At 50.4% G+C, this 21,224-nt stretch overlaps 7 protein-coding genes across 7 annotated transcripts; 2 read left to right on the top strand and 5 right to left on the bottom strand.

Annotated features, from left to right (window-relative positions):
- Nucleotides 1-696: 696 nt before the first annotated feature.
- Nucleotides 697-2,637, bottom strand: COCSADRAFT_130788 (uncharacterized protein). Its single transcript, XM_007696447.1, has 2 exons — nt 1,160-2,637; nt 697-1,104 (listed from the first exon to the last, which is right to left on the bottom strand). Exons 1-2 carry the CDS (start codon nt 2,181-2,183, stop codon nt 719-721), a joined length of 1,410 nt encoding a protein of 469 aa, XP_007694637.1. The 5' UTR covers nt 2,184-2,637; the 3' UTR covers nt 697-718.
- Nucleotides 2,638-4,015: 1,378 nt separating this feature from the next.
- COCSADRAFT_166249 (uncharacterized protein) lies at nt 4,016-10,301 on the bottom strand (the record flags this gene model as incomplete). The annotated part of the gene is made up of 4 exons (XM_007696446.1): nt 4,016-4,359; nt 4,430-6,567; nt 9,039-9,832; nt 9,888-10,301. The coding sequence occupies 4 exons, from the start codon at nt 10,299-10,301 to the stop codon at nt 4,016-4,018; spliced, it is 3,690 nt and encodes a 1,229-aa protein (XP_007694636.1).
- A 241-nt stretch (nt 10,302-10,542) lies between these two features.
- On the bottom strand, nt 10,543-12,709 carry COCSADRAFT_186198 (uncharacterized protein; the record flags this gene model as incomplete). The annotated part of the gene is made up of 3 exons (XM_007696445.1): nt 12,044-12,709; nt 11,694-11,982; nt 10,543-11,659 (listed from the first exon to the last, which is right to left on the bottom strand). Exons 1-3 carry the CDS (start codon nt 12,456-12,458, stop codon nt 10,543-10,545), a joined length of 1,821 nt encoding a protein of 606 aa, XP_007694635.1. The 5' UTR covers nt 12,459-12,709.
- Nucleotides 12,710-12,985: 276 nt separating this feature from the next.
- COCSADRAFT_76504 (uncharacterized protein) lies at nt 12,986-14,618 on the top strand (the record flags this gene model as incomplete). Its single annotated transcript, XM_007696444.1, has 5 exons — nt 12,986-13,033; nt 13,097-13,115; nt 13,176-13,332; nt 13,379-14,357; nt 14,406-14,618. 5 exons carry the CDS (start codon nt 12,986-12,988, stop codon nt 14,616-14,618), a joined length of 1,416 nt encoding a protein of 471 aa, XP_007694634.1.
- A 319-nt stretch (nt 14,619-14,937) lies between these two features.
- COCSADRAFT_207962 (glycoside hydrolase family 3 protein) lies at nt 14,938-18,286 on the top strand. Its single transcript, XM_007696443.1, has 2 exons — nt 14,938-15,748; nt 15,800-18,286. Exons 1-2 carry the CDS (start codon nt 15,173-15,175, stop codon nt 18,149-18,151), a joined length of 2,928 nt encoding a protein of 975 aa, XP_007694633.1. The 5' UTR covers nt 14,938-15,172; the 3' UTR covers nt 18,152-18,286.
- Nucleotides 18,287-18,421: 135 nt separating this feature from the next.
- On the bottom strand, nt 18,422-19,783 carry COCSADRAFT_130771 (uncharacterized protein; the record flags this gene model as incomplete). The annotated part of the gene is made up of 3 exons (XM_007696442.1): nt 19,579-19,783; nt 19,265-19,457; nt 18,422-19,099 (listed from the first exon to the last, which is right to left on the bottom strand). Exons 1-3 carry the CDS (start codon nt 19,611-19,613, stop codon nt 18,422-18,424), a joined length of 906 nt encoding a protein of 301 aa, XP_007694632.1. The 5' UTR covers nt 19,614-19,783.
- A 322-nt stretch (nt 19,784-20,105) lies between these two features.
- On the bottom strand, nt 20,106-21,193 carry COCSADRAFT_207921 (uncharacterized protein). Its single transcript, XM_007696441.1, has 2 exons — nt 20,742-21,193; nt 20,106-20,695 (listed from the first exon to the last, which is right to left on the bottom strand). Exons 1-2 carry the CDS (start codon nt 21,165-21,167, stop codon nt 20,216-20,218), a joined length of 906 nt encoding a protein of 301 aa, XP_007694631.1. The 5' UTR covers nt 21,168-21,193; the 3' UTR covers nt 20,106-20,215.
- Between the last annotated feature and the right edge of the window lie 31 nt (nt 21,194-21,224).

The raw sequence follows: 21,224 nt of genomic DNA, 5'->3' as shown, positions 1-21,224 counted from the left end.
CAGCTTGTGGAGCTAATCGCATGTACCTCCCTGAAGGAACGGGGCTTGAGCATGCGATGCAACAGGCATCAGCTTTGCGCCCCTTCGGACGTGGGGAAGGGACCAGCCATTTCCCGAGGCAAAGGTGCCGGCAATTCTTAGTACTGCTCCACGCCCAGTCGTGCCCATGTGCGCCTATGCCAACTGTTCTCTTGGGTGGAGACTGATTCAAACGACACATCTGGAGGTATTGCAACAAAAAATTTGGTGATGTAGGCTAAGCTTTCACCACACGTGTGAGTAATTCATCGTGTCTCGTTTTCGTCGCCGCCCAACCGGCTCGAGTTGTCCGAATGCTCCCAGGAGGGCATGGCAATAGATTACACCTACGCCATCTCACAATAAGGTTGGGCGTGCGGCAAAGTGTAGAAATCCTGGTGTCAACGTCCACGCATCTTGGCATCCATACATCCGTCGTCATAGCGACTGGCTTTCCATCCTAGTCACTACTATACAGCATTGGCTGACGTTTGCCGCTGTCTAGGCGCGCAGGACTGTATACGTTGGGTAGCCAATGGGAGATAGGGGCCCAGCATTGGCGGTACGGAGTTGTATACGCGAAACCCTGCAGAACTGTCTCAACTATCTTCACTTGGCGGTATTCAACGTGATCTCGTACACTGTTCCAAGTCAAAGGAGAAGCATTGGCAATGGAGTGCGATGGGATCATATATTTAGTCTACATACCCACAATTGCACCTTCCACTACCCTCGTTTCCTGTTCATCGCCAGTTGCATTTGTGCGCCTCACCAGTCCTGGACTGACTAGCACTCCTCTTCTGCCAGCTCCACCCCATTCAAACTCATATAAGTCTGGCTGTCCGAACAACCATATGCTTATCTCTCGTGCTTCTATGATAATAGATGTAAGGTCTTCATCTTTTTGCTGGTCACTACATGTGGGATTGGCCCAAGGGAAAAACGTCATGGAAAAGTGTTCAGCGACTTCGCGGGCGCTGGACTGAATCGCCCAGGATTGAGCGGACTCGGGTGTACCAGATGTACTGGTGTAAAGGTACACCGAGGTTCGTTTAAGTAGAGAGGCTGCTGCAGTGACCCCCGGGTCTGTGTAAAGTGTTAGTGGTAGTTGCTAGGAGACTCAAGTATAAACATGACGTACCCGAGCTGCTACTGTGTCTCTCAGAATTTATACTACTGAGTTCTTCAGGGAATAATGTGCCTGTGTGTTCTTCGTCCTTGTTCGAACTCGTTATGGCCATTACATACGACACGAGTGCATGCTTGAGCGCAGTAGTCGGATTCGAGCACTCTTGCAACATTTCCGTCATATTGACACCCTTTGCTCCAAAGCTAGCAATTCCAGATTCCATGCTCGGCGTGATGCTGGCATGAACGTCGCGATAGTTTCGCTCTATATGCTCATGCATCTTCTCAAACAGCGCGGATACCCTATCACACACCTCGCTGTCTCGTGCAACAGGCGGCAAAAAACCAGTGATATCCGTATATGTTGTGTGACCCACATTTACCGGAGCTGGAATTGCGGGTGGAATGGGTCGTCGAGCTAGCAGTGGTATCTGAGGCACCTGTACGTAAGGGCTATGCATGTCTCCTAAGCTACCAACGCTCTTTTGTACCATGGTAAACTCAGGCACCGAATCTCCATAACTCGGGTATCCCCTTTCACCAATGTTGCCACTCTGCTGCCTGTTCCGTCGCTTGAAAAGGAAGAATGCAGCAAGAAATGCGAGTGCTGCGCCTATGACCAGAGTTCCGACTGCGATGCCCACTACTTCTCCTGTGGTGAGTCCGCTGGTATCGTGTGCTGGTCCTTTCGCACTCCCCGCTGTCACCAAGCTTGGTTCTGAGCTGACTATAGTTGTCGATAGGGTAGGATCTATACTTTGAGTCGGAAATGTCGTAGGTATTGTGACGTCGAAAGTTTGTGCAGGTGTTGGTTTGCTTCCTCCAAGGCCATTGGTTTCAACTGCAAGTGCAGAGTCATCGGTAGTCCTCGGGAACACCTCAGGTGTTTCGGGTTTCGAGGCCGCTCCTCCTGCTATACCTAAATAACATTCAGGTATATCGTTTCGTCCATTGCATTCTAGAGGAGCTGCGTCTCGACCATGTAGATGAGGTCCTGGTATATTGTCGAAGCTCCGACCTCTCAGAAGCCGTACCATCTCCACGAAGTCCACAACAAATAGTGGAGCGAGTGACAGAAAAGATTAAAAGAATAGTGAGGAAAAAAATAAGAGGAGACGCAAAATCTTCCCAAACTAGGCGAGCTGACAATAAGACTTACCATGCCTTGTATGAGGCATCCAGCTCAGCCTCGCATGATCCAGCAGCAAGCGGAGACCGACCCATCCACCTGGAACTCTTTATTGCTTACTGTTCTACGGCTTCCACTACCGACAATGCCGCAAAGTGCGAACACCTTACCGGTATAGTGCTGATGGCCCCATGGAGTTTGACCACACATGACCAGTGTTCATACGACGAGCTGGAGTTCGACGTTGCGCTAATGTGGGGGTTGGGGGCCTTTTCTGAACGCGGTATAAACATGGCTACGCAGCCCTGTTTGCACAGCCTCCATAAGCGTGATTGCAGACAGCATACTTACCGGACTTGGTCTCACACACCGAATCACCGTTAGAGAATATTGATGAAGAGGGGTGTTTGGGTTGTCTAGTGTTATCTGAAGTTAAACTCGATGTAGTCTAGCGCCTTCTTTGCGTTTGGGGGAACTTTCTGTCAGCTCCACAGCTACCACAGTCATCTCAGCTCGTGTGCAAGATGCATACGTTGCGCTCACAAGTCCACTAGCGCTGCAAACACAAACCTGCCTTGCGTCTTTCCCACTCAATGCTATCTTCACAGCCTTGCTAACTATTGCACAAAGAGCATCCTGCGCTCCTTGTTTTCCTGCGCCTTGCAGAAACAGAAGCACTAGCCAGGTCTACTATAAATAGCACAGCGAAGCCACTGCATCCCTCTTTTTAAACGAACAATGACTCGGGGTGACGTATTGGCCGTACTGAAGTTTGACCGAGAAAGTAAAACCTATCAGCCTATCGGAGCAATGACAACACCCTACACGCATTGTGCAATCGTAATGAGGACCTGATCCTACTTTGTATGCTCAGTATCATGTACGGTGTAATCGTGCACACGATTTTTGAACCAACACCAGTATTTTATCCCTTTCTCTATGAACAGATCATGATGCATCTCCATACAAATATGCATCCAAGATAGTTATTCATTGGCCATTTCGTAATGCCTGGTTCTGAGCAGCCCATTACATATTAGACAAGAGTGACAGCCAGCTGACAACATCTGCTCAACCAGCTTAGTACTACACAGCCAGTGATTACCAAAAGACAATTTGCAAAGTCCAACAACAAGCGGTCATCCTTGGAGGCTCGCGCGCGTACAACCTCGTTGGTTTTTTCATCGTCGCGCCCAAGTATAGCGCCGCAATATGAGCTCATGATGCCTTCACAGCACATGATATCAACTGTTATCACCAATCCCTCTTTGGCCACACTCTGCCCCCTAGACATTAGTTCAACCAGCATCCAACATTACAAGTACAATTCCCCCAAGAACCAAACAACAAATTCACATTTATGATTAAACTCTACACTACGTATTTGCCGACCACAAAAACATGGTTGACCTATCTCCACACACACTCTACCCAAGCCCCACACCAGCCACAAAAATGACAGACTCCAAGATGCTTGAAACAATGAACGAACCCATTGACCCCTCATACCTCATTCCCATCCTCGCCATTGATCTCCTCCTCACTATGCTCCTATTTCTCGCCTTTGCATTGCTAGCCTTAAAATTGTTCAGACTAACGTGTATGTCTAGAAACCCGACGCCTGTTTGGGTTTGAATTGTTTTTTTCTTCACTCTTATTAGTAGTAGCTTTTTTTCTTGCTGGTGCTGACGACAAAGTTAGACAACAATGAAGTACTGTTGTACCGCCGACTCCGCGAGATTAAAGAAGCATGGGCTCAGTTGAAGAAAAGTGCGCCTTCGTCGTTTGTGGGACAAGGAGAGAAGGTGTAGCGATTGGATTCAGAGGAAGAGAGGATGGGACTGATGTTTTATGTGGTTGAACGACTTGGTGACGATTATGCTGTTGTGGGATATCGTGCTCGTGCTCTTTTGTTAAGGAGAGAGTGTAAGGGGAAGGAAGAATTTCGTAATGGATTAGGAATCTTTGGATCTTTGGAGTGATTGCCATTACCTGTGCACTATCTGCGCAACCAAATTCGCGGTGTGAGTCCAATACCTGAAAGAACCTCACAAGTCCTATCCATCTACTCAGCATGCTTCTTCCTGTCTTCATCGTTGTAGTCGCCAGAGTGTTGCTTCGCCGGTGTCTCAGGAGCCGCCTTGCCAGACCAACCCTTCACAAAACCACCAATGTCCATATTCCTTGTCTTCTGCTGCATAACCACCAAAAGGCTCTCTTCCTGCTTCTTTTCCGCTTGCTTCTTCAATTCCTCCTCATCCTCACCTCCTTCTCCCTTTTCACCTTCGTTCTTGCGCCGCTCTTCTTCCACCTTTTTAGTCTCTTTGCGCAGATCAGCTTCCGCGCGTTCTACTTCTTCAATGTCAACATCCTCGAACCCTATCTTGCGTAGAATCGAACCTGTAATGAAGCGATATTGGAGATGACCGTCCACCAGTTCGGACACGTCTACGTTCTGTACACTGTGTACACCAACAACGGGCTGGAGCCCGGCGACACCGAGCTGAACGGAAGAAGTGCGGTATAGGAAGCCAAGGATGTAGTCGTTTTTAGAGAAGACATTGACACAACGCCCGCTGACTACAGAACGGATGCGGCGCCAGTCTTCGGCATCGGAAGGGCAAGGAGCACCAACAAGGACGACATTTTCAATGAGACCAAAGGCTTTACGGTCGGCAAGCTTTTGCAGGCAGGCAAAGATGAGGCGCGCGCCGAGAGAGTATCCTACTAGAGTGACTGGTCGTTCGCCTTGGACTTTGTTGATGAGAGCATCGGCGAGGACTTCTCCTGCTTTCTCAGACCGGTATTTGGCCACGGAAAATGGGTTGTCCAACAGGGTTGCGATCTTGAGCAGACCAAGAGGCCACAATGCAGCTGTCATTGCAGCAAAGACGGTTTGTTCAATGATCTTCTTCTTCGCATAGCCCCATGCTGCACTTGTAACAAACGTCTCGAGGCTGTGCCCGAGCTTAAGAAGCGCCTCAAGCTCCCACCGTAACGCAAAGCCCTCTGTCCCCTTGCTGATGTAACGCCACGGCTGGCTGACCTCCTCAGGCTTGCGAAGCCAACCGGATACAGCAATGGCTACTCTAAGACGTCGAGACTCGTTATCTTGTTTCTTAGGGTCCTGTGTACGGTGGATTGGAATAAAGGCAAAGTCCTCGACTTCTCGTGCGTACTCGTCCATAGCTTTCCCAGTCATCTTCGCACCATAAGCACCAAAAAGTCCACCCACAAGAACAGATGACCCAGCGAGTGTGCCAAGATAACCTGCTGCCGCGGTAGCTCCTAGGCCAACTCCACCCATTACACTTCCGACACCTGCTGCGAGTAGAGGAGCAGCGAGGCCACCAGTGACGCCGATAAGTGCAGCACCAGCTACACCCGCTAGTCCAACTTTCCATCGGCGAGCTGTTTGCGAGGCTTCGGCTGCTTTTTTGGTCTCTTCATCTGCATTGAGCTGTTGGGATGCCGCCTCCAATAGGCCTTGCGCAACAGTCTCCTCGTCTTTCTTAAGGACGTCCCTACCCAGCCCAAGCGAACTTGTGAGGTAGAGGATCAAAACGCGAGAGTGCGCAGAGTAATGTTCCAAGCTCAACACGATAAGTACCAGCGAATGTAAGACGAGAGCACGTTTGCTCTCTTCCAGTTTAGTAAGATTGGTGGGAACAGGAGGGTACAAGGCTTTGAACATCTTTTCCTCATTCTCCTCCTTATCGTCGAGCTTCTCGATACTAGTCAAGCTAGCCTCTGACTTACTGATTATTGTTTCGGTTTGCTGGCTCTCCACTTCTTGAGCTTGCTTCCTGGCCTTATCTTTTGAGTTGATCACCTCGCCGACTCTGCTGACAACTTGGCCACGCCAATCGTCAAAGTATTTCAGCATCTCCTTCTTCAGTTCCTGCACCTCCGGTTTCGCAAGCTCCTCTTTAGCCTCCTCCTCACGCTTCTGTCTCTCTTTCTTGATCTTGTCTTCTTTCTCGACGTCGACATTATCGAGGTCGGAAGGTGCATCCCTCAGAACTTCTTCTTCTGACTTCGCGGTCTTCTCGTTAATCGGAAATTCTTCGGCAGTGAAGGTCTTGACTAGAGATTGTCGCATCGCAGCTGTAATGGTAGCTATCAGAAAGGTCAACTCGGCGCATTGTTCCGCATCGAGAAGCGTTGTGAGGGATGTTTCATCCTTGTCCTCTGACTTTGAATGTCCCAATGACGATAATTTGGACGCCCAACCTGCCATTTTCACAAGTCCAATTAGCACGCTGGTTTGGTGAAGTCTGGGTGCGTAGGATCTACATTGAGGTGAGTGGGGTGGCAGCTACTGCTGTTTTGGGTATGACGTCAAGCAAGAACAGTGGGGGGCAAAAGGCCGCTCGTCACTATACTGCAGGACACTTGTTTCTTTTGGTTGGGCCACGGCCCACAACAGTTTGACAGCAACCTAACTTTTGAAAAGCAGCGTTGTAAACCGCCAGCATTAGTAACTTGAACACTATTAGATAATTTATTGGCTTAGAAGGTCCTCATTAAAAGAAGAAACCATTACGTCACCACGTGGCACATGGAACGTCCTTGTCCCACTGCCACAGTAACATTACTACTGACTCCGTCTCTGCGGATTTGGCAACCATTCCTGGAACATTCTTATACCCTGCCAATAACTCTCCGTATTCTCGCGTTTGTCGTCGTCCACAAACTCTACATTGTTCATATCACCAAAATCAATAGCCTAAGCATTCATTCCTTCATCAATAACAACATTCATAGGATGAACGTCTCCCCACACGATATCTTGGGCATGTAACTCCTTTACAATGGCAGTGAGTTGCTCCTCCCATCTTTTGTGCAACTCGTACCTTTCCTGGAGGCTAGGGCTTCGCAAGTGGGTCCCTATGTCGGATGAAGTAACCAGGGTCATCAGCAGGCCGATTGTTGTTTCCCCCGACACCACGATGCTATGCAGTCTAGGGACTCGGAACCGATTTGCCAGACCAGCTTTGTAGATACACCACAAAGTACAGAGCTCACGCTCGAACTCTGGTTCACGCATCTCAACCCGCGGTTTGAAATACAGGGGAACTCCCTCCGCCGTCACGACTCTTCATTGGATTGAATCAAGTGTCTTTCCCTCGTCCACGATGGGCGCTATTCAGATATTGCGTGCCTGGAAGGACGACACTTCTTTGCATAGGGAAGGTAGAGAAGGCCGGCGTGTATAGACACTCATTCTCACCCTTGATGCGTATATCCCCATCAAAACCTTCGTGGACAAGCTCTAAATTGTAGGTAGCCGAGTGTATAAAACCTTCCAGACTAAGATCCTGAAATAGCGTTTGTGGTGCCAGTTTTTCAATGAGAGGCAGGCAGTGTTGATAAATCGGGTCGAAAAGTAAGTTATCATTGGTCCTGCTCCATGTGCTCACTTTCCATAACTCCAGCTGTTGTAGGAGCTTTTCATCCAAGTTTGCGCCTTTCACCCGCATGGTCTCGACTTCGATAACAAATTGCGCATGACCACGCAAGACTATCATATGACATTTTTTTCTCGGTGGTATACCCTAAGGGACCCCTACTGATATGGTAGTGTTCAGGCAATGTGATTGATTTGAAAACAGGCCTAGATTCTGAGCGTAGGCTGTGTATCAGTTGTGAAGTATCTAAGGCAGTGGATTTTCTAAAAAAAAAGTCTTTTACGACAATGCCAAGGAATCCGCAAGGTCGAGAGTTCAAATCTCTCCTTATCCAAAACTAAAAAGAACATCTGATTGTTGAAGAACAATTTAGCGACAAACCTTTTTTTTCGATTTTAGAGACGTGCACGAAGTTTTTAAGTTTTGGTACCGAAGAATCTTTCTTGTTCTTCCTTTTGATTAACTACTAGTTACACCAATTCCCAATCTGGATAAAACAAGCTGCATGTCCCAGCAAGACATTCTACACAACCTCCGATTGATAAGTCAACCTAACACTCTTTGATTCTTAGATTCTTAGATTCTTCTAACATAAAACCCCTCTAGAGATGAATCATAATATATAGCTAGATTTGCAATCAAGCTGAAATCTAATCGCTAGGATTGGCCTGGGTGAAGAAGGTGCCTATCTACTCAGAAAAGGAATTCGGTTTGTCAAGACCTCATACACACGTGACTTGGGAAAGCTGGACGAAAAAGAAAAGATGCAAAAACAAAATAACATACGACAGCGGGGATTCGCCAGTGGTCACCCACCTGACTACTAATCCGCCGATAAACTGCTTGTATAGGGCAGATCGGACGGGATGCCTAAATTTCAGTTTTCTGTGGTCGTATGTACCAGATTGTGAAGTTAAATATAATATATTCGCGAAATCTATCTCTTGGTGGACTTGACATTGGGGAAAACCAATCCTCACCAAAACTAGCTCTAACCAAAACCAAGTGTCAATGCCACCACCACCACTTTTCACACTACATACTCAAAGTTATTAACGACGTATACAACAGTGCATGAATTCAGTATGTAGGTATATCCACTGCAATTTCAAAGCGCATAATCCACAACGTTGCCGTATGGCTGCATCTCATCAATGTTGCACTGTCTCGCTGGGGGCTGGTTTTCCCCAGTATCCAAGTCCACCAAAAGATCGAGGTGAAAAGTAGCAAGTGGCATAGACCACTTTAGACATCATTTACAACAAAGTCGAATATACACAGCTCTCATCAAAAAAGAAATATCCGTCTCTCAACAATACATATTATATAATTTCATGATACAATATTACGACCCTACTCTCCCTGTGGGTATAGGCGTTGCATTCCTGCCGCCAGTCGGAAAATTCCTAGCACTCAAAAACACGCCCTTGACAGCCCTAATATCGCCCTTCAGCACCTCAATCTGGTCGTTCTTAGACTCTGAGGAACTTCCAGTCCAATTGAATGTCGCTCCATAGCGACCCATGGTAGGGTAGTACTGGTTTTGATAGTCCATCTCGGTCAAGTAGGTAGTCAGGTCCGAGATCTTTGTTCTCAGTCTGTCTCGCGATGTACCCTGACCCGAGTTATGAGACTCGAGTTCCTGGAGGTGTGATTTGATAATCTTGAGGCGGTTCTCCTGTGCTGTTACAGTCGGGTGGGGGTCGGTAGAGGTAGAAGGTCGGCGGGAGAGATTGGGTGTAGTCTGGGTTCCATAGTCGCGGTGGTAAAGCTCAGTGGGATCAGAGTCGGCTTCAGAGACATTGTCTGCGCCGTCTTCAATAGGCTTTACTTTGCTTGCGGGATCGACAGATACTGCTTTACGTAGTCGTTCGTTGAGCTCCTTCAACTGCTCATTTGTATGAGATGCAAAATCGCGCCGTGACTCTGCAAGTCCGTGTGTCATGGGGGCTATGATGTACTTTGACAGTCCATACATGGTTGCCATGAAACCTCCTGCTATGTATGCTGTGGCCGCAAGGCGTTCGGTCGTAATAAGAGGTGGCGGCTTCTCAGTGCTTGCGAGGAACTCTGGATATGTGACAATTGGGGGTATTTCGCGGGGCTGGATTTGAACTTCGGGTACAGGCGCAGGCTTTGGAGTTGTCTGAAAGCGTTAGCATCGCCTGTCTTCGACATTCTGGTGCAGTGCCAGTACTCACCGTCGACCACGCCCGCTCGCTCACATCCTCAACCTCAATTGGCCTTCTCTCCGGTTCCTCGTCACCCAATAGCCTCCCAATATCCTCGGCACTCACCCCCTTTGATTCCAAGAACGCCACCTTCTTCTCCCGGGGCGCATCGCGAATTGTTGGGTCATCAAGGAAACGCGCAGCCTGCTCTAACAGACTGCTGCTCTCAGAAGCTTGCTGCTCTTCCTCCTCTGGCTGTGCGACATCGTCTTCGGTTGGTGTGGGGGCTTCTGCATGTGGTTGTTGTGGTTGCTGTTGTTGCGCGCTTGCTTCTTCTTCCTCTTCTGGCTTCTGAGAGGAAGTTGTGTCATTAGTAGAAGTAGTAGAAGCAGTGGAAGAGGAGGAGGCGCGTTGCCATTCTGGTATTCCAGGCTTTCCCGACATGGCTGCGACACGGCGTTGAGGTGTTCGGTGTGTATGTCAAGGAGAGGTCAGCGCGTTGTCACGGGCGATGATGATGATGGGTGCTCGGGAAAGACGGCTGGGCCGAGGCAAGAGCCCCAGATTTGGCTTTTCCTTTTTGGTCAAGTAACTCCAGTCGACACATTTGATCGCACCTCACTTGTGTCATGTACTAACTTTTTTGTTTATTCTCTCGCAGTACTCAGTCCCTGCGCTTCGAATCTTAAAAACTAGTCTCCGTGTTGCCCTCGCCCATGCTCTTACTGCCTGAGCTTCCGCTTTGTATCGCGCCCAGGATGCCGTCAATGTACCCAGCACCGCTCCACTTCTGATGGGTCAAAACATCACAGCCCAACTCCTTCTCTCGCGCTTGTACTAGCTTCACATACGCCAGCATACCCTCATCCTTGAAGGCCCTGCTCAGCTCACATGTGATTGTCGCTGTAGAGTGTACTCCGGCCAACGAAATGAGCTGGAACACAAAACCGTGCTTTGCCAAGTCCCACACAAAGGACTTGAGTGCCTCTTCGGAGAAGCCATGGCCCATCCAGTTGAAGCTGGGCGAAAGGTTGTACACAAACTTCTTGCCCGGGTAAACAGCGCGGATCTCGCCGGCGAATCTGGCTGCCTCTTGGACGTTGGGATCACCCGTCTCAACCCACAAGAGATCGGCGTAGGGTGCATACTCTTTGCCGCGCTTTGTGGCTGCTGCAACTCCATTCTTGAAATGGTAGAAACCTTCCCTTGTGCGTGGAATGTCCCAGTTGAAGTAGACGGGTGTCTTTGTGTACTTTTCTGCCGCTTGTCGGCGCTTGAGGAGAGAAAAGTTGGGGTTCTGCTTCATCTCGTCGAGGTAGGCGTCGATTGACGGCTGGGAGGCGCCTTCCTTCTCAAGGTGCTGAACAACGGCCTCGTCAAAGGTGACAAGCTTGTGCTTCTTCACCCACGCCGCCTCATATTGATCAATCTCTTTGCCTGGCGCACCGGCCGCCTCCATATTTTGCAGAGTCTCAGCCAGTGGCTCCGTGTCCTCTGTAACGCCCTTGATAAATTCGTGGTCTCGTACATCAACTGCGCTAGAGATGAGTTTGCCGCTCTCCGAGTCTGTACGTGCAATGACGAGGTTTTCGCAGCCCATCATATCCCATTGGAATCGTGCGGCTACCAGGCGGTTGATGTGATCGCCGACGGGGACAAGCACCTTGCCTGCAAGATGTCCACACTTTTTGCCACCATGCAATTGATCCTCGAAATGAACTCCTGCAGCGCCGTTCTCTGCAAAGAGCTTGGCAAGCTTGATGACCGCCGAGAGGCCGCCGTGTCTATCCGCTGTCAATAGCCTATCTAGACCTGCATGGTTCCATGTCTGCTCACCCAGTATCGCCGTCGGCAATGATGGGACGCATATAATCCAGATACGGGGTCTTTGCCCTTTCCCCTGGTGTCATCTTTCTCCTAGCATCCCAGTTCTTGCGGTCGTGCAGTTGCTGTGCCTTGAACAAGCGCTGCACCTGGTTTGGAACGGTATTGTATGGGTAGTCGCCAAAGTCGGCAGAGACTTCGTTCGTGGTGGTCAGGACGGATGAGCATGCCCATCCCGAGACGTAAAGGACTTCTTGGTTCGCAGCCTGTTGGGACATTTGAATTGGATCAATTGCACCCACTAATGTCCGGAGACACAGAATCAGCCATTATTCTATCTATATAGCCATGGGTAAACGCACTGGTATGTACTGGCTCGCCCTTTGCTGCCCGCTCTTCGAGTAGGTTGAAGAGCTTCCTTGCCATCAAGGAGCTAGGGTATGATTGAGGAAGCGTTCCGCGTTTGCTCACGACATCCTCTGCAGAATATGGGCGCTTGATGCCCTTGTACCGTGGCGATGACCACCACTTCTTCACGGCCTGTACCTGTTCCTCGAAAAGAGCATCCTCGGCCTCACCTGCCTTTGCAGCCTCAGATAACAGCTGGAAAGAATCTCCTGGAAGGGCTGTCGACACTGGGGGGACCACGGGCTTCAGCACGGAGCTTGACATGCGGTACACGGTGGTGGAGAGCGGACGGAGGAGTTGTCGCGATGGGCTCGCTACCCTTAATGATCGGCTCTGGCGCGCGACAGAGCGCGGTACTGTACGGAGCATGGTGAGTATGTGTGAATTGGAGCGAGGCGCAACCTAGCAGGAGCTCGCTGTATACTTGAGTCGCGGGGAAGAGATGAGCAACGGAAAATTATCCGTGGGCTGCAGGCAATTGGGGAACAGCGGTTGCCACTCTTTTCGCCTTGTCACCTTTTCTGAGGGTCTAGAAGCTGTCTCTAAGCGCAGGCAATGACGTTACTGGGCCGTGAGAAGCGGAGCAGCGAAGTTGTTTGTGCACGGCAACACTTCTCCAGCATTTCCCCATGCCCGGCGCCAGAACCGAGGTAGCCCACCGCTAGCCGCTCGGCGCTGCCCCTCGGTCCATGGATTGTACGTCGCACTCGCAGGAATGGTCCAGCGCGTGTCAGGAAAATCCGACTCGACTACCGAGCAGTGCCGTGCAACTTTTTTCTGTCCCCCTCGTATCAAGTCGTGTTTTTGCCATTGAGCTTGTGGAACACTCTTGTCCCTGGGTTGAGTGAAGACTATCAGACTGCCATTCCCCGCGCCTACCCCACACTAGACTAGCCATGGCATTGAGTGCACGATCTGCTGCCAGAGCTCTACGAGCGGCCAAGGTAAGCTCTGGGCTGTCTAACTGATAGTGTTGGAAGCGAAAAAAACTAACTGAAGCTTCTCAGGCGCGTCCTTTTGCGGCTGGTATGCTAATCGGCCCTCTGTTCCACCTGTCAAGATGCTGATATATATCACTTCCTCCAGTACAAGCATGTAGCTATTCATCCTCATCCGAGCCGGATCTCAAAGAGACTTTCAAAAAGGTTCTCCCCGCAAAGCGTGAGCTGTTGAAAAAGGTCAAGGCACATGGCGATAAGAAGCTCGGTGACGTCAAGGTCGAGAATGCGCTGGGCGGCATGAGGTATGCATCCTAGGGAAATAAGCAGCGTGTACTGACAACAGCAAAGGGGCCTCAAGGCCATGGTCTGGGAAGGATCAGTTCTCGACGCAAACGAGGGTATCCGATTCCACGGCAAGACGATCAAGGACTGCCAAAAGGAGCTACCCAAGGGAACGTCTGGCACTGAGATGCTTCCCGAGGCCATGTTCTGGCTGCTCCTGACTGGCGAGGTCCCATCAGTATCACAGACTCGTGCGCTTTCGCGAGAGCTGGCCGAAAAGGGTGGCATTCCCAAGTTCGTCGAGAAGATGCTGGATGACTTCCCCAAGGACCTCCACCCCATGACACAATTCGCATGCGCTGTCTCAGCCCTCAACTACGAGTCCAAGTTTGCTAAAGCATACGAAAAGGGCATCAACAAGGCGGACTACTGGGAGCCTACCTTTGACGACTGCATCAGCCTGCTCGCAAAGCTGCCTACCATTGCCGCCAAGATCTACCAGAACGCATACCGTGGTGGAGGTGCGCTCCCCAACGAGATCGATCTGAACCAGGATTGGTCCTACAACTTCGCAGCCATGTTGGGCAAGTCTGGCAAGGAGAACGAGGGCTTCCAAGACCTTCTCCGGTTGTACCTCGCTCTGCACGGCGACCACGAGGGTGGCAACGTCTCGGCACACACCACACATCTCGTCGGTTCGGCGCTCAGTGATCCCTTCCTGAGCTACAGCGCCGGTCTTCAAGGTCTTGCTGGACCACTGCACGGCCTGGCTGCCCAGGAGGTGTTGCGCTTCATCCTCGACATGCAAAAGGTGGTTGGCAACAACTTTAGTGAAAAGGACGTCAATGACTTCCTCTGGAGCGTTCTCAAGTCTGGGCGAGTCATCCCTGGTTACGGTCACGCTGTGCTCAGGAAGCCTGACCCGCGATTCGAGGCGCTCATGGACTTTGCGAATGCACGACCTGAGATTGCAGCAGACCCAGTTTACCAGCTTGTAAAGAAGAACTCGGAGGTTGCTCCTGGTGTGCTTACCGAGCACGGAAAGGTAAGCGATCACGGTATCGAGAATGAACAGTGATTAACTTTGTCGTAGACCAAGAACCCCTACCCCAACGTCGATTCGTCCTCAGGCGTCCTTTTCCACCACTACGGCTTCAAGGAGACTCTGTACTACACTGCAACATTCGGTGTCAGCCGTGGTCTCGGTCCTCTTGCACAACTCATCTGGGACAGGGCATTGGGTCTGCCCATCGAGCGCCCCAAGTCCATCAACCTCCAGGGTATCCTGAACCAGGTTGGCGCGTAAATGTCAGTAGTCGCGACCTGATACGGGGTAGCCAGCAAACAGTAGTCGAAAATAGAAACGATGTAAATGTCGCTCGTCACCATCGAGTTTTTCGTGAAAAGGTGCCAAACGCAGTGCAAGGGTGTCAGTCAGTCAGTCAGTGACGTGTGTTGGTGTTGGTGAATGAATAGAGTTGCGCAATTGGACATGGGAGGGGCGGGAGCGGACCCATGGGATCGACGACGGCGGCGGCTAGTCAGGGCAGGGCGACATGCCGGCCCCAGTACACGCCGGACGCCGAGTGAAACTGTCTCGCACCACGTCGACGGCGCTGTCTTCTGCTCCACACTCATTGTCCTACCAGATATCGTCTCCGCTCGCTCACATCTGCATCGGCGGCATCACTGTACCCAACTGCTGCTGCAAACATATACACGCTTCAATGCTAGCTTCAATATAAACAGGGCTTCACGCTCGCGCCGTTTGCCATAGCCTCACCTTCCCCGCCGCGTGCAACACCACATATTCCTTTTTCTCTGCTGCTCCTCTTGGATTGACACGCTTCTATCAACAAAATGGCTCCCTACGAAGCCCACGAGTTGCGTCGCGGCAAGTACGCGAAGCTCGATGCACCCGTGGACGATGACCTTGAAACCCCAACGCGATTCTCCTCCGAGTCCAACGAGACCCTGGAAGATCTCGAAGAACACGACCCCCTCGCATTCGATAGCAAGTTGAAACGAAAGAAGAGTGCCGGCGACCTCAAGGTCCGGAAAGCATCGTACCGAGACACCGAGGCCGTGACGCCATTCCCTACCCAACAACGAAGATCCAAATGCGCACCAGGCCGCTGTTGCTGCTGGCTGCTCGTATTTATCGCCGCTACTGTTTTGCTACTGGCTTCGGGAGGAATTTGGGCATACAAGGTGTCGGTGCCTGAGGATGGTCGCAGTCCGCCGTGGTACCCCTCGCCAAAGGGCGGAACAGACAAGGCATGGGAGGAGAGCTACAAGAAGGCTGCTGAACTGGTCAAGCAGATGACACTACCTGAGAAGGTTAACATTACCACCGGCACAGGGTGGAGCATGGATCTTTGTGTGGGCCAGACTGGCCGTGTGGATAGGTTAAAGTTCCCCAGTCTATGTCTTCAGGTACGCACCACCCCAAAGACAGCACTCCACATGCACTAACGTTTTACTCAGGACGGTCCTCTGGGAATTCGATTTGCTGACAACATTACCGGCTTCCCTGCAGGCATCACCACTGGCGCGACATGGAGTAAGGAGCTCTTCTACCTGCGCGGAAAAGCGCATGGCAAGGAGGCACGACTGAAAGGTGTCAACGTTCTACTTGGTCCTGCAATGGGCCCTCTCGGCCGAATGCCTGCTGGCGGTCGTGTTTGGGAAGGATTCGGCTCAGACCCCGTGCTCCAAGGCATTGCAGCGGCCGCGACTATCAAAGGCATCCAAGACGAGGGCGTCATGGCTACCGCAAAACACTATATTGCCAACGAACAGGAACACTTCAGACAGGCGTGGGAGTGGGGCCTGCCGAATGCCATCTCCAGCAACATCGACGACCGCACCTTACATGAAATCTATGCATGGCCATTCGCCGACTCGGTCAAAGCAGGTGTAACATCTATCATGTGTTCATACAACCAGGTAAACTCCAGCTATGCCTGCCAGAATTCGAAGCTGCTCAACGGAATTTTGAAAGACGAACTTGGTTTCCAGGGGTTCGTTCAGAGCGACTGGTTAGCGCAACGTTCGGGTGTGGCGAGCGCCCTGGCGGGTTTGGACATGACCATGCCTGGAGATGGCCTCAGATGGGCCAAGGGTAACAGTCTATGGGGTTCAGAGCTCACCAAATCAGTTCTCAACGGCAGTGTACCCATTGATCGCGTCGATGATATGGTTACTCGTGTCGTAGCGTCCTGGTACCAAGTCGGTCAGGACAAGTGGGAAAATGATGGGCCAAACTTTTCTTCCTGGACCAACGACCGTATCGGTAAACTACATGAAGGCAGCCCCTCGAATCACGAAATGGGTGTGGTCAACCAGTACGTCAACGCTCAAGGAGAGGGAAAAGAAGCTCATGGACACCTGGTGCGTCGCGTTGCAGCTGAAGGTACAGTCTTGGTCAAGAATGATGGCAACATGCTGCCACTAGACCGCAAAGGTTGGAAGACCGACGGAAAGGCCAAGGCAAAGTTCCGTGTCGGCGTTTTTGGTGAAGATGCACGTCTCCCCCACGACGGCATCAACCACTGCCCTGATCAAAGCTGCAACGAGGGGACCTTGGCTTCAGGTTGGGGTTCCGGTGCCGTCAACTTTTCGTATCTGGTCGAGCCCGTATCTGCCATCAGACAGGCGTTTGACAATGAGACCGTATACGTAACAGACTGGTTGGAGAACAAGCTCCCCAACCAAAAGGAGATTCTCGAAGATCAAGACCTTTGCATCGTTTTCGCCAACGCTGATTCAGGAGAAGGATATGAGCACTACGGAAACATCCGAGGCGACAGAAATGATCTCAATCTGCAAAAAGGCGGTGCCGAGCTCATCAGAAATGTTGCCAAAGACTGTGGAGAAGGTATGGGCGACGTCGTTGTCGTCATCCACACGGTTGGATCTGTCATCCTAGAGGATTTCATCGACATCATGAACGTCAGGGCAGTACTCATTGCCCACCTTCCAGGTACGGAGTCTGGAAATGCCATTGTGGATGTACTGTTTGGCGACGTCAACCCATCTGGTCGTCTACCCTACACCATTGCTAAGAAGGAAGACGACTTTGGTCCAGGCAGCAAGGTCAAGTATCTTCCAAGTCCATCCGACGGACTTGCACCTCAGCAAGATTTCACCGAAGGCCTATATATCGACTACCGCTATTTCGACAAGCAGAACATCACTCCCCGATTCGAGTTTGGCTACGGTCTCTCATATACACAATTCGAGCTATCTTCCCTCATGATCGAAGAAAAGAGCGCAAAAACACCTCTACCCAAGCCTCGACCAGATGGCCTCACACCCCCAACCTACTCCACCGTCCTTCCAGACCCAGAGTCGGTACTCTTCCCTGAAGGCTTTAACAAAGTAGAACAATACATCTACCCCTGGCTCGACTCAACCAAAGGCATCAAGAAATCCGGACCCCCACAGCCTCAACCTCCATCCTCCCCACTTAGCGACGCAGGCGGCGGCCCAGGCGGCAACCCGGATCTCTACACCATCCTCCTCACTGTCTCCGCCTCTCTCGAAAACAAAGGCCCCCTAGACGGCGCTTCCGTCGTCCAACTGTATATTTCCCTCCCCCAAGACTACAAGGATCACGAGACGGGCGAGCCGGTGGATTTCCCTGTTCGTGTCTTGCGTGGGTTTGAGAAGGTGCAGCTTGAGAAGGGGAAGGGAAAGCTGGTTCAGTTTGAGGTTACGAGACGCGATTTGAGTTATTGGGATGTTAAGAGGCAGAATTGGGTATTGCCCATGGGAGAGATTGGGATCCAGGTTGGGTTTTCGAGTCGGGATTTGCCATTGAAGGGGAAGTGGTGAGGTGCTCATTGTTATTCTTGTTTTTCTGTTTAGATGGTTGGGGTGGATAGGTTAGGGAAGGAGTATGAGGTATAGGTTTTGGCGTTTTCTTTTTCTGTGCCCTTTTCTCTTTGATACTTTTTCTTTTCTTTTGTGTCTTTTGAGGTAGCAAGATTCGATATCCTAGATACATATATATTTTCCATTCTAAGATTTGTATTTCTATGAAATGATTATGCTACTTCCTTCCGCAATCTCTTGCCAATTCCCCATACTAGCAGCATGAGGCATTTACAACTCACTCTTTTCCTTGTTATTACCATCCATTGGCCTTCTTCCCCGCGCAAACAAAATCGTTCGCCACATTTTCTTGCCGCCGAATTCCATGTACGACTTCTCGTTCATAGTCTTGACGTCCACATCGACGAAACCCGCTTCCGAGAAGAATTGCCGCACACCATCTATGGTGAAGTGCGGTACCACCACTGAAGCAGCCATTTTGCTGTGGAGGCTGGAGTCGTGTTTGTCGCTAGATTCATGGTTGTGGTCGTGCTTGTGGCCATGCTCGTGCTTATGACCATGACCATGACCATGATGATGCACAGCATGATTCCCCGGGCTTCCCTCAACCGGCTTTCCATCTTCATCCGCCAACACATCTCCTCCCTCCAGAAAATCATTGATAACCAAGACACCCCCGGGCCTCAACCGCTCCTTGAGTTGCTTCGCAGCATATACTACGTCTTCGAAGTGGTGGAGCCCGAAGCCTACAGTTGCGAGGTCAAAGTCACGGAACTCTGGTGCGTCCAGAGAGGAGGGGTTGAGGTCGGATTTGTCGAAGAGGTTGCCGACCGCGGTGGTGATGGTGAGGGGCTGGGGGAAGGCGGAGGCGAAGCGCGAGGTGTAAGTTGAGATCATGTTTGGGGAGATGTCAATGGCGGTTGTGTGGGTAATGTAGGGGGCGAAGATCTAGTTTATAGCATGTCAGATAGGCTTAGGGCGTTTGTTTTTAATCGTATGTGCGTGTAAAGGGAATGTCTCAGTGTAGTCGCTTTTTCTCGACTAATTAAAAAAATTGATCGGAGAGCGAAAATGTGGAGATGGAGGAGTGGAATGAGGGATGAAGAGACATACCCTCGTCATTAATCCCGTGCCACAGGCATAATCCAGCATTCGGACTTGCTGGGTACCTGCGCTTGCTTGTCCTTCTGCGGAAACATTGGCGGGCGGAATACCAATCCAAGACAGATCGCCGCGTAGGGCTTCGGCAACTTGGTTGTTTACTGTTGCGAACCAGGGTTTGGCATCGTAAGTATCCGAGATGGAGCTGTCAGTGTGTCAGAAACGTTTGTGCTAGATGATGAGGTATTGTTGTAGGAATTAGTCAAGATAGAATAGGGGAGAATTTTGAATGGCAAGGGGAAGGAACAAGACGAATATAACCATACTCAAAGTATTGACGGTTAGCGTCTGCGAGGCTCATGGTGTACAGCTTGTTTGTGTATGTTGAAAATGTAGGTAAACTATGGATGCAGGTGGGGTAGTACAATATTGCGATTAAGTCAGAGAAACAGAGATGATTGAGGTGTGATAGTCGAATTGAAACTATAGGACAGAGCTGGCATGCTCCTTTTATATGTAGATGTGAAGTTGTGATATGGAGTGGGGCTAGGATAAAAGTCGCCGGATCTAGCATCGGAAACTTGTCAAAGTACAAACTAAGCTAAAAAGCCGACGCTGTCATTGGTCGAGAAGCGTAACAGTGCCTGTGCATCGGAAACATATTATGGCAACATTCCTTCACGAATGGGTCAAAAGGTGGTTTGACATGTAATAGGGGATTCCTGGAAAGACGAAATGCAGGTAGGGTGGAAATCGGAGACATTGCGCTCAGGTCTCTACAGTATGGAGAAAACCCTCCATTCACGGTAATGTAGTACGTTTTACAGGAATGGTCACAATAAAGTCTACTATTCACCATGTTTGAATTTGCACTTGTGACATTGAACATATGACATATGCACTGCAACCCTTTCTTTGATGCTGGTTTGCTTGCCTTACTATCAACAAGATCAATTAGTGGTATCATGAGAACATCCCACCAATGCCATCTAGGTCCCTTTCTGTTAGCTCGTTCTGATTGTCTTGTTCATCGTTACTTTTTAAAGCTTGCTGTCGTGCAAGGCCTTCTGCTCTCTTCCTCTTTTTCCTGGCATCTGCATCTTCCCAATCAGGTGGGTGTGAAGTGTTCTGTTGTTGCGTCTCCAGGAGTGCATTGCGAAACCGGGTTATTCGGTCGAGGTTGATCTTGAAGCGCTCGTTTGCTATAGATACTAAAGTTTGCAAATACCTCTCATTCACCAAAGTAATGTTGTCTCCATTTGCGTTCTGGTATCCTATGATGGAATCGAAGGAATAACCGGCTGATCGAACGGCTACTATAGGGTTTGATTCTCCTTTCGTTGATCCAAGGCTTACAGCACCGCTCTCACGGAATCCAGCTGCAAGTGCTGCATTGAGGACATGCTGGGCATCGTCTATAGCTGCAGTCAAAATGTGCAAAATCTAAGAATTGTTAGATTGTGCATGACGCCGTTACCAACAGTCTCACCATAGGCTCGAATTTGAGATGAATGTATCTACTAGAAATGTTTGGTCCTTCATTATCGGCTTCGGACTTCTTCAGTCCAAAATCAGGCAGAAAGTCATGATTTGCATCCACGTTTTGGACTGGTTCATGAGAGAGGAACAGCCATGCACCCCCGCCGCCCTTTCCTCCAGGCCCAGCTCGTGAGTCACCACCTTCAACAGAGAGGTCTTCGATAGCAGATTCTGCCTTACGGCCTTCCAGGAATACGCTGATGCGTCCTGAACAGCTGCTGGTCGTGACAAAACCTTCGAGGCGGTTGATTTCTCCAATCAAGCCTCGAATTGGGGCATCGATAGAGCCCTTTGGCGATAGGTCGTGGTAGTCGGCATCGGGAGTATCTAGCTGGGCGAGTATTTTTTGCTTGCGAGCTGCGAAGCGGGTGGCCATGACTATAAGGGGTTCGTGGTTTGGCAGGGCGGACGAAACTCGTGACACCGCGATGGG

This window comes from Bipolaris sorokiniana (assembly GCF_000338995.1).
Source record: "Bipolaris sorokiniana ND90Pr unplaced genomic scaffold COCSAscaffold_1, whole genome shotgun sequence".
Lineage (NCBI taxonomy): Eukaryota > Fungi > Ascomycota > Dothideomycetes > Pleosporales > Pleosporaceae > Bipolaris > Bipolaris sorokiniana.
This window is presented reverse-complemented; position numbering and strand designations above follow the sequence as displayed.

Excerpts from the sequence above, each read along its gene's own strand:
- COCSADRAFT_130788 (XM_007696447.1), bottom strand. The coding sequence starts at position 2,183 with ATGGTACGGCTTCTGAGAGGTCGGAGCTTCGACAATATACCAGGACCT. Across the intron at positions 1,105-1,159 it reads GAGACACAGTAGCAGCTCGG|ACCCGGGGGTCACTGCAGCA; the intron begins GTACGTCATGTT and ends CACTTTACACAG.
- COCSADRAFT_207962 (XM_007696443.1), top strand. The coding sequence starts at position 15,173 with ATGGCTCCCTACGAAGCCCACGAGTTGCGTCGCGGCAAGTACGCGAAG. Across the intron at positions 15,749-15,799 it reads TCCCCAGTCTATGTCTTCAG|GACGGTCCTCTGGGAATTCG; the intron begins GTACGCACCACC and ends CGTTTTACTCAG.
- COCSADRAFT_207921 (XM_007696441.1), bottom strand. The coding sequence starts at position 21,167 with ATGGCCACCCGCTTCGCAGCTCGCAAGCAAAAAATACTCGCCCAGCTA. Across the intron at positions 20,696-20,741 it reads ATCTCAAATTCGAGCCTATG|ATTTTGCACATTTTGACTGC; the intron begins GTGAGACTGTTG and ends AACAATTCTTAG.